General features: G+C 37.5%; 1 protein-coding gene across 2 annotated transcripts in view; it reads right to left on the reverse strand.

Annotated features, from left to right (window-relative positions):
- The window catches only part of ANGPT1 (angiopoietin 1), a 250,086-nt gene extending 242,196 nt beyond the window's left edge, over positions 1-7,890 (reverse strand). For both annotated transcript variants that reach the window (XM_060127346.1, XM_060127345.1), the window contains exon 1: positions 7,290-7,890. In XM_060127346.1, coding sequence (XP_059983329.1) covers positions 7,290-7,586 — 297 coding nt within the window. In that variant the 5' untranslated portion in view covers positions 7,587-7,890. The remainder of the gene's footprint in view (positions 1-7,289) is intronic.
- Between the last annotated feature and the right edge of the window lie 3,786 nt (positions 7,891-11,676).

An 11,676-nucleotide genomic window follows, 5' to 3' on the forward strand; every position in this document is an offset into this window, starting at 1 on the left:
GAATGAGTGTGGTTGTATTCCAGTAAAACTTTATTTACAAACATAGGTAGCAGGCACAATTTAGCCCAAGGGCCATTGTTTGCTGACCCCTGTAACAGAATATGGAAACTCAGGACTAATTAAAATTTATCCCATTACATAGCTAGTAGGGTAATGTATAGAACATAGTTAAGTCTCATTTTCATACATATATTTAATTTTAGTCAAAATATGCCCATGGAATTCATTCATTCCTCTAGTCATTAAAAAGAAAGTATTCTTTCCAACTACGTTCCAGGCATTGTGCAAGAAAAGTAGATCTGCTATCTGCTATCAAAATAATACATAAAATAATAAATAAGAACTAGTGAACAAGACAGGCACAGTCTCTATCTCATAGCATACAGGGTCTGGGAGAATATATTATGCAAATATTTACCAAAGTCTACTATGTGTCATGCACTCTTCTAGGGGTAAGGTGTACTGCATGCAACAAGATGGACAAGGACCTCTTGTTGTGCTTACATTCTTGTTGTGTTTACATTCAAATATTTACCGAAGTCTACTATGTGTCATGCACTCTTCTAGGGGTAAGGTGTACTGCATGCAACAAGATGGACAAGGACCTCTTGTTGTGTTTACATTCTTAGTAGAGGTAGACGGAATAAATTATATGACAAACAATAAAAGGTCACAGTGGTAAATGCCATGAAGAAATAATACATATATTATGATAGAAAATCACGTAGCAGAGTGGGGGAAAGTGGTAGGTAATGGTGCTCAGTGAAGACTTTCTGAGAAGATTTCTGAGCAAAGACCTGAATGAAGAGAAAAAGTCATTCATGCCAAGATCTGGGGCAAGAATTTTCCTAGCTAGGCAAACAGAATGTGAAGTCCCTGAGACAGCAAAGAGCTGGTCTGCTGGAGATATAACAAGAAGGCTAAAGTCATTTAAGTGTCTGGAATGAGGGAAAGGTGGTAAATGAGGAATCCAGATAGGAGTGTGGGGGCGGATCATATAGGACCTCATGGTAAAGAATCTGGATCCTTTTCTCATGTAATGGAAAAATGTAGGGGGATTTTAAGGAAAAGAATGGTATATTCTCATTCATTTTAAATTATTGAACCAATAATTACATATGAATGAGTACTACTAAAAGAAAGCTCAATGTGAAAGCTCACAGTCAGGAGTAAGAAAGGCTGCAATCACCCATAGAAAAGAACCTACTTGCCATGCTCCTAAAACCTGACATCCACCAATGGAGACAGTTTGCGGGAAGGCTTGCTCCTTCCTGCAGAGAAATCCAAAAGGCTGTTATAGCTCCAAATGTCAACTTCTGGGGCCCAGAAAGTCTTTATGCCTTCTTGGATCTTTCAATTCTACAATATAACGAGCAAATAATAAAACCTAACTATTCATTGAAAAGTTAATACAGAGGCATTAACTAAAGAGCTCTACTTAGCTCGAAAATCAGGGGTTACTCTCAAATGAAGTTGGTGGAGAAATTTCTACAACTGAGTTTAAAAGACAATTATTCCTATTAACCTTTCTTGGCAATTGTCATTTTTTTCTATCTCTATGCATCAATCATATATGCATATTTTCTTCAAATTTAGTGACAAATTTTTAAAAACATACTGATCAATTGTCTGCTCATTTTACACACTCTAGAAATCCCCTCACATGTGCAAATAAAACAGAGTATCCTCTCTGGCTTAGTTTTGCACAGTCACCAGCCACAAAAACAATGCACAGATGAGAAGTAAGTGTTAGTTACTTAGATTCACATGTTCACATATTATTATTACAAATATATGTAAATATATGCCACTCCTGTATGCAGTAACTGTTTGCCTATGGGTCTGGAAGTATAAAATTCTTTTTCATCCCACAGGATGACCCTCAAGTAACTTAGAAGCAAACTTTAACATCTGAAAGCAGTTGCAAGGTCCCTTAACTTGCTTTATTTTATACATGGCACCACACACTTGAACATGTGATGTTTTTATTTTTATATTATGATAACAGAGATATTATTCAGACACTTAAACATCTTTGGGGATATAAAGATGGATAAAGAGACTTTTGCTACGCTCTACGGACTCACAGTCTAAGTAGGTGAACAGCCCTCAAAACAAATAATGAAAATGACAACAGCCACACAACATGGAAATGCAGTGCTAACATGATACATGCAATGTGATAACACTGGAGAACTCAGCCTTTGAGGATAAGTGGAGTGTGGGTACATTTCATGGAGAAACCAACAACAACATGACTCTTAAAGAATAATTAAGAAGACAAATGAATTCATAGAAGTTTTTAAGATCCTAGACCATTGGCTGAATACAATTTGGATAATTAATACCACATATTCTAGACTCAATATCTTTTTAATTAATATTAGGACAAAAATAATTGCATGATGTAGTTGAAGGGGAGCAGAATTTGTCATGCCAAATTATGAATTTTTGGCATAAGGATTATTTCAGGCTGATACTTTTAAGAAACAGCAGACATAGGAAAAGCTCTAAAAACCAAGTCGAAATTAGCCTTCTATAAGAGAAATTTACATTTATAAGGGAGATCTCCATTTGTAAGGGTGTCTCATTCTCTGTACCTCCAAGAGGAAGATGACTAAACCTCTAGCAACTCTATCAATGGAGAAGGCATGGACTTAAATCTTCATAACAACCATACTCTTGTTTACTATGTTTTACCTGAAAACCTGGCTCTCCCTACCCAACATCTTCTTTTGTCTTTAGCTGGAGACGGTATTTAAGGTGGAAGCTTGGGTCATTTGGGGGAGTTACTCAATTTTCCTGGGCATCTCCCATGTATACAGGAGGTATACATGTTATTAAACTTCTGTTTGTTTTTCTCTTGTTAACATGTTTTTTATTATAGAAAAGTCTCAGCCATGAACCAGAAGGGTAGAGAGAAAATTATTTTTCCTCCTCCACATAGTCCTTGCTTAAAAGACAACTTAAAATCTACTTAGGGAAGGAAGGTATATATCCAAAATGTTAACAGTACATAATAAAATGTAGATTGCAACACATAGACAAGGCATCCATTTATTCAATCAACAAACATTTATTTTTTTTTGTTTATTTATTTTTACTTGTTGACAGTTTGCTTTATTTATTTATTTATGGCTGTGTTGGGTCTTCGTTTCCGTGCGAGGGCTTTCTCTAGTTGTGGCAAGCGGGGGCCACTCTTCATCGCGGTGCGCGGGCCTCTCACTATCGCGGCCTCTCTTGTTGCAGAGCACAGGCTCCAGACGCGCAGGCTCAGTAATTGTGGCTCACGGGCCCAGTTGCTCCGCGGCATGTGGGATCTTCCCAGACCAGGGCTCGAACCCGTGTCCCCTGCATTGGCAGGCGGACTCTCAACCACTGCGCCACCAGGGAAGCCCAACAAACATTTATTATCTATCTGCTATGGATGATATACTACTCTAAGCCCTGGGGAAATGACACTGGACAAACACACATCACTGGCCTCATGAAAGTCACCTTCTATGAGTAGATATTAATATGAGTTAATATGTGTAATACAAGGGCTTTTAAAAAGATTATCATCATCATTAATATATTTCAGGTAACTGCATGCCAGATACTAATTCTCTGAAGAAAAGAATACAATATTCAAGTAGAGGATGCTGTTAGTCAAAAAATGCTGTCAATAGAAAAATTTAGCCAAGCACTTCATTAAAAGTATTTCATTTATTAAAATATTCTGGATCGTAATTCATAACTACATTTCTTACTAACAATCAATTTGTCAATTTTAGCTAGTGTGAAATGCTTATAGTAGATAGATTCTTGTTCTCTGTTACAAGGCATATTTTTTTTTAACTCAATGTATTTATACTTTCAACCAAAAAAAGAAAAGACACCATTTGGCAAAGGCAAAACAGACTTTCTAAGCATTCCCCCAAATTCTAATATTTTAAATCCGAATGTTTTAAATACACATATTTGTGAACTTTGGGTATATGAGAGAAAGAAAACAATAGTTCAAGAAGCACAGGGGCTTCCCTGGTGGCGCAGTAGTTGAGAGTCCGCCTGCCGATGCAGGGGACACGGGTTCGGGCCCCGGTCCAGGAAGATCCCACATGCCGCGGAGCGGCTGGGCCTGTGACCCATGGCCACTGAGCTTGCGCGTCCGGAGCCTGTGCTCTGCAGGGGGAGAGGCCACAACAGTGAGAGTCCCGCATACCGCAAAAAAAAAAAAGCACAGGATGTGGAGTAGACATTAAACAACAGACATTTCTGTGTAATAGAAAGGTAGAAAGGAATCACAAGAAAGTGGCGAAGACACAAAGGCCTTTGTGTTTACTGTCACTATCCCAAGATCTGGTCACTCTCTGGTAATGGGTATGGTTTGCTAATAATTCTGAAAAGAGCTATATGGTGGAAGAGAGTCAAACCTAGACATATAGCCCAGGTGTTTCACCCAATAAAAATGTGATTTTTTGAACAATTATGTATATTGCTTTTCCCTATCTGAAAAGTAAGGATAATGCTATAAACCTATCTCACATTGGTGTTAATCGACAAGTTATCATGGAAACCTGATCTCCGAGAATTAAATCCATCGCATCAAGAGACCAGTGCCAAAACAGTTCCAGTACTTACAGTGACCAACACATCCTATGCCCTGCTGACCACCTTGCTTATCATCTTATTCAGTTGTAAGACCAGAAAAGTTGAGGAATGAGATTGGAGAGTATAAGTTTCATAAGGTGACTTATAGTGACAGTCAGCGTTTTCTGAAGAATATTTAAAAGAACCCAGTTTACCAAACATCGAGGAAGGTAATAGATTAATATAAATTATCATCCATCTGCTTCTAGCATTGATAATACACATTCAGCATCAAAAAAATTCCTGATAGTGATGATATGAGCTGCATAATAATCATATGCTTTGATTAATTATTTTGTTGAATAAATGGATGAATTATTTACACTTACACTGATAGCCTCAGTTACTGCAGTGCATTGCTTCTTATCCTAACACAACTACTGGGAATCAAAATAGAAGTAGTACAAATTATAGTATTAAGCATACCAAATGGTTACAATAACAAAGATTTACATTTGAATTATCAAAATAAGTACCTTACATGAAATTTAGAACTTGAAGTATGGAAAACCTCTAATTAAGGGAAATTTATGAAAGCCTTTAGCAAGTTCTTTGCTGAATGCATTTATTTGGTTTCTTGATCCTCCAACCAATCACATTAACAATGACAAAAGACGTGCAAATTTAAACGGACAATAGTCAAGCCAAACTGCTCTGACTCATACCAACAGGGACATTTTCAGCATATATTCAGCTTGATTCATGCTAGCAAGGGTCAATATAACCAAAGAACATTTTCATAATTATGCCTGGCTATAATCTGAAAACTATCTCATAATCATTGACCAAAAACAATGCAAACAAAAATCAAATTTATTTCAAACATTAACATGTGAAGCCTGGGCATGATTTAAACCAGCAGAATCATATATTTACCCTGCTACTGCTTAATAACTGCACAGCAACAAAAAAAATACGCATTACTATGTTTAAATCACCATTTTGATTGTATATTTTAAGCAAACAAAATATTACATTTTTGGTAGAATAGCTCATTGAAGACAATTTGGAACTAAATTTCCCTCTCCACCTCCCTCAATGAATTCGGACTAATTTATGATTAAATTCTCATTAAAAACTATATGGGCGGTATATTGAGAATAGTAATAAGCTATTCAACCAAATTCACTTGTTCACGACGGAAATAAGTTCTGTGAAAGGAAAAAAATATATATTCTATTATAAACTGCTGCTGTAATTAGTGCCTGAAATTTAAGCTATATTATCAAAAGTGCAGAATTCTCCTTGCTTGCTATTATTTTGCCTATGTATTTTTTCACCTGTAATCTACAATAGAAAGATTAACTAAAATTCCAGGTTTGGAAACTCTAAAACTACTAAGTTTTAGTTAATTTGTCAAATAAAATAACAGTGATCTTAGTTCAGTCCCTAGTGGACAAAAAGTAAAATAACTATTACTCGGCATGATTCAGCAGGAGATGATCTAAGTGAGCGTGACCACACAGGAACAAAATAGAGCATCTGTCCTTTCCCTATCTTTTATCTTCTTAAAGGGTTTGTTCTGACTAACTTAAAGAAGACTAGACTCCTTGCGTTCCTACCCATACACACCAACTGAATTTTTAGCAAAGATCCCTGGGGGAGAAGCTTTCCACAAATGGGACATTGACATTGCCACCTTTCCAGTGATATATTTGAATACACTTGTTATCTGCTGCTTACCTGTTACACAATTAAACAGAGAGTAAAGAGGGAATGAACTGCAGAAAGTGTGTTATTTCTTTATAGGCATATTTTCAACAAAAACTTTTAAATGATTTATACAGAAATAACTAAATAAAATGTTTAATTTGATTTTTACAAATTGGGATTTAAATGCATACTCAACATTAACATTTATCTGGATACTTAGACTCCCATATTGCACTGTGTTTAACTACAATGTCCTGAGGAAAGAGGTACTTCAGGAACATACCAAAGCCTACATGTTGTGTTCAGCCCAAATCTGCAGGTGCATATCTTCGGGAACAGCCACCACTGGCTCAATTTCTCCTTTCATAGTGGGTAAACAACCTCTTCCTGATGAGTTCACATTAAAATAAATCTTCCTGATTTTTTCTCAAGGACAGAAGAAATATATGACAGAAATCAGTCCTTTACTATACTACTACTTGCTGAAATTGTTACCTTTATATACTTATTCAAGTTCTCCAATCAAATATATTTTGTATTTACTCTCATTTCATATTAACTTTACTAGAGGTTGAAAAATAAGTATCTGGTGATGATTTTCTGTCCTAGCTGAAGAAAATTTCTTGGTGTAAAATCGGTATGATCCTAAACTAGTATTGTCATTATTACTTTATTTTTTCACTAACTTATTCAATTTTTTAAGTTGGATTTTGATAGAAAACTTAAGCTAAATTTTAAACAAGGGAAAACCAGAAATGTGATAAAATGTGCCAGTATTAGGCATACAAAACGGGGTGCCACCACACCTTCAGAGGCTTGCACAAGCCTAAAAAACGTTTGCTCACCCGTGAAGTCACAGGGAAAGCGCCGTCTTGCATTTGCAAACACTGCCCCCCTGGAGCAAAAGGTAAACACACACATGCTCCCCTAAGGAACTCTAAGTTAGCTGCACTGCAAGAACAGAAAAGGCTCCGTGCATTTAGAAACTGAAAGCAATCACTTACTTTTTGCAGCCACTGAGTATAATTTTCCATCACATGCTCCAGATGTTGAAGTTTCTGGGAAGAGAAATCCTGTTCCACGTGTGGAGCATCTCTCTGCAGAGCGTTTGTGTTGTACTGGTCTGTCGTACTCTCACGACAGTTCCCGTCGTGTTCTGGAAGAATGAAAGTGTAGGCACACTGCCCATGCTGAATCCGATTATATCTTCTCCCACCGTTTTCTGGACTTCGGCGCTGGTTGCTGCACCCTATGTGAGTCAGAATAGCAGCGAGGAAAGCAAAGGAAAGGAAAACTGTCATTGTACTGCCAGCACTCTCTTTCCGTGCCTCTCGCAAAACTTGCTCCTTTCTTCTGACCTTTAAACTAGTTCTTTATTTCAGGTAAAACTGCTTGTTTGTTTGACTTTTTCCCCTCTCAAAGAAAGCTTTTGTAGAAGAATCACAGAAAACTAGCCATCTGTTAGCTTTGTTCTAAAATGTTATTTTTTTAATTTCACTGTAAAGATAGTTTCCTTAGTTAAAACTTGAGATATTTATTGCATAGTAGCTGAGATTTATGGTTTCCTCAGTGTAACCGTTCAGCGTGTAGCCTGCCTGAGTCAGCTGCGTGTACATATTCTAGACCCTTTCCTCTACCCTATCTGCTGCAGATCTGCTATTTTCTCCCAGACCTCAGTGAGTTTTATTAAGGTTGCACATCCAAGCCAAGCTGGAAGCAGGCAGCCTTTCACAAGATGACTTGACAAGAATGCATGAGTGTGCCCCTATGCTAAGAATTGCTGATGGCTTGGAGCGGCTGGATCGTCTTACAAATTGGCTAGATGCGCATGACCTCGATCATGTATGGCCCTCCCGCCCCTTCCGCAGACAACTGCCTTGAGCCTTTAGGATATTCACCGCAAATCAATAGAGCAGTCCACCTTAATACACTTTTGGTGTGCATGCTGACCTACTAAAATCTAGTAAACTAACAGCATGTTTTTAAAGTTCTACTTAATTGGGGAACCCGAAGAAGAAAACTGACATAGTGTCTAGTAAAATTACTTTTTATAGTGAATGATAAATTTCTATAATTATTAATTAAAAAAAATTTATTCATTACTCTGGGGAAAAAGATATTAAAACCATTTTTAGAGATGGTATTCTTTCATTGTATTCACTTAGACTTTTAGGAAATTATCAGGAAGGGTCAAATTAGCAAAACATTTCATAACATCACTCAAATATAGCATAGGCATATTAAATAGAATAATTTAAGTACTTTCTGAGATATAAATTTTAAATAAAACTGGTCCCCCAATTAGAATGCAGCCCTATGTGTTCTGTGTACATAAACTGAGCAACTTCCTTACAAAAACAGTCTGGTTACAATTTAAGACAGTGGCCTGAGAATTATTAATTCCCGTGGTACATTGTAATCATATATTTCACAAGGCCCTCTTTGGTGTTGCTATGGCTATCTTTAATGCTGGTATGGAAGTTCTACGTAAATTCTCCTGTGGATGTATAGACAAACTATCTGAGAACAAACATATCAGGTGTGCTAATGAGGCAGCAAAGTGCTGTATGGGAGAAATTGCTGTGCTTCTATTAAGTAAAGAAATAAAAATTATCAGAAGGTGATTTCTTAAATGTAGCATGTAAACATTTGAACATAAAGAACAGGTGATAATTATAGAATTAATTTTACAGCACTGAAATCTTTACTAAGTGTGTGTGGAAAACATGAATTATAACCAGGGGCTTTCACCAAGAACTGGGAAGGATTTTGGGGAACGGAATTTCCCAACTGCAGTCATGGTGTGAAAACGAAGCGACAGATGTTGACTCTCATGTCCTGGAATGGAGGGGCAGGGCAGTGGATGAAGGGCAGTAGGGGTTAGAGACTGGCGTGTGAAGAGAAGTTAGAGGAGAGGGCAAAACAAATTCCAGAAAAAATGTGATTTACTTGGGGGAAAACATTGTGCCAAGACTTATCAGTCCTTTCCACACCAAATAACAAATTTCTGAACTGACAGATATGGAAGCAAGTAATACCAAACATAGCGATAGTCTTTGAACTGCCTTTGTAGCCTCTTCCTGATGTTGCATGTCTCCTTGTTGGCTATGTCACTCACATGCAGTAATAAGAATGACACTTATTAAAAGCTTACTATTTTCCAGGCCTATGCTAAACACTCCTTACACACAATCTCATTTAATTATCCCAACAAACCTAAGACATGGATATTACCTTTGACCCTATTTTTATCAATAGGAAAACTGAATCAAAGGAAGGCTAATCGGTCACAAGTCACATAGCTAGCAAGTGATGGTGCCAGTATGTGAACTCTGGCCAACTGATTCCAACTCTATTTTTCTAACCCAACAACAGCCAAAAGGCTTCCAAAAGAGCTCCAGCTGCACTGATTCACAGTCTTAAAGCAGGTTAAGTGATTGTACCTAGAAGAAAAAGAACTGATTAAAAGCCATTTTATACAACCAAAGTGATTTAATCCTTTTTCGTACCTAAAAAGCAAACATACAAAGTGACAGGTAACCCACATGAAACTGATTTTTTAAGGGCCCACAAGGACAAAGTGCACTGGCAGAGTACAGATTATCTGAGAACATTTTCCAACATTGCTTGCTTCAAAAATTATCCCTGGAAAGAAAAGAGTCCAAGACCAACACCTGTAAGTGTTTCATGAAGAACTAAATACAGCCAAAAATCGACAGAAGACACACAAGGCAGTCGTGAGATCTCTATTTAAGTGCTCCTGTGTTTTGTAACAGCCACGATTGTTAAAAAATCTGTTCCTCCTTGTGTGTGTGTGTGTGTGTGTGTGTGTCTGTGTGTATCTACATATGCTTGTTCATTTAAACTTTTCCAATCTGAACAAATGAAAAGAAGGAATGCATAACTTCCTGAGGGGAAAGTAGACAACTAAGAAAGGTAAAAATAAAAATTAAAAAAAGAAAGGAGGGGACAGAGAAACAGTAAGAGAAAGAGAGACAGATTTATTTTCCAGAAAAATAACGAAACAAAAAAACGTAACACTGGAAGTACTGATGTCAATCCAAAAAAAAAATCTCAAGATCAATTTTAAGCAACTGGAAAACACAGGAACATGCAAAATGGACTTATGTGTTTTGGGACTTCAGCTGAGGAGACACTGGGTGCATTAGAAGATCCTAATGACATACTTTAAAGACCATATGCTTTCAGGGACTAAACCTAACCAGTAGCAATACTGTTGGTTGTTGTTGCTGATTATTCAGAAATGATGCAATTTAGAAGACTTTAGAATTTAAGAAGTAACATGAAAAACAAGCCATATTTTTTTTAATTCCTCTACCATACCTCAAAAAAAGTTAAAAAATGTTCTAAAGAATTAATAATTTTATTCAATTGAATACTAAGGTAGCTTAATCTTGAAAGTCTTGTATCTTTGTATTTTATTTGCATTATCAGAGCTCTGGAATAAGGAGGTATATGCTTTAAGATTCTGATCTCATATCTACAACAGTCCCAGGAAATGTTACGCTCATCCAGAAATTTCCAGTAGGATAGGGAAGACCTCTTATATGGGAAATTGATGGCCCTAAATCTGTCCTAAGAACAAGTTTTTACTACTTCTTTTGTGAGGCTTTCTTAATTTCTCCAGGCATAATAATTGGCTTTTCTCTGATGCATTTCAATAACCTTCTCTTCTTATCTCCATAATGGCACTTCTCACACTGCTTTCTAATTATTTCTTTTTTGGTCTGTATCCCCTCTAACTGTGAGCTCATAAAGTCATCTCCTCATTTTCATCATTGGTCTCCAGTGCTTACTATGCCCTTTAGTGGAAGGAATGAAAGAATTAAAGAAATGAGTGGGGGCTTCACTGGTGGCCCAGTGGTTGAGAGTCCATCTGCCGATGCAGGGGACACGGGTTCGTGCCCCGGACTGGGAAGATCCCACGTGCAGCGGAGAGGCTGGGCCCATAAGCCATGGCTGCTGAGCCTGGGCGTCCGGAGCCTGTGCTCCGCAACAGGAGAGGCCACAACAGTGAGAGGCCCGCGTACGGCAAAAAAGAAAAAAAAAAAAAAAAAAAAAAGAAATGAGTGAATGAGCTAATTAATTACTTAGTATCTAACTACTACATGACTGGCCACATCTGTTGCATTGACTGGATGAGCCTAGAGTCAGGATGAAGCCAAAGTTACTCTAAAGAATGAGTTAGACACAAGAACGTGGTACAATAATAATGCATAACATTTTTTAACCCTTAAAAAATTAATTTCCTCAGGCATCCCTGGTGGCGCAGTGGTTGAGAGTCCGCCTGCCGATGCAGGGGACACGGGTTCGTGCCCCGATCCGGGAGGATCCCGCTTGCCGCGGAGCGGCTGGGCCTGTGAGCCGTGG

This window comes from Lagenorhynchus albirostris, chromosome 17, assembly GCF_949774975.1.
Source record: "Lagenorhynchus albirostris chromosome 17, mLagAlb1.1, whole genome shotgun sequence".
Lineage (NCBI taxonomy): Eukaryota > Metazoa > Chordata > Mammalia > Artiodactyla > Delphinidae > Lagenorhynchus > Lagenorhynchus albirostris.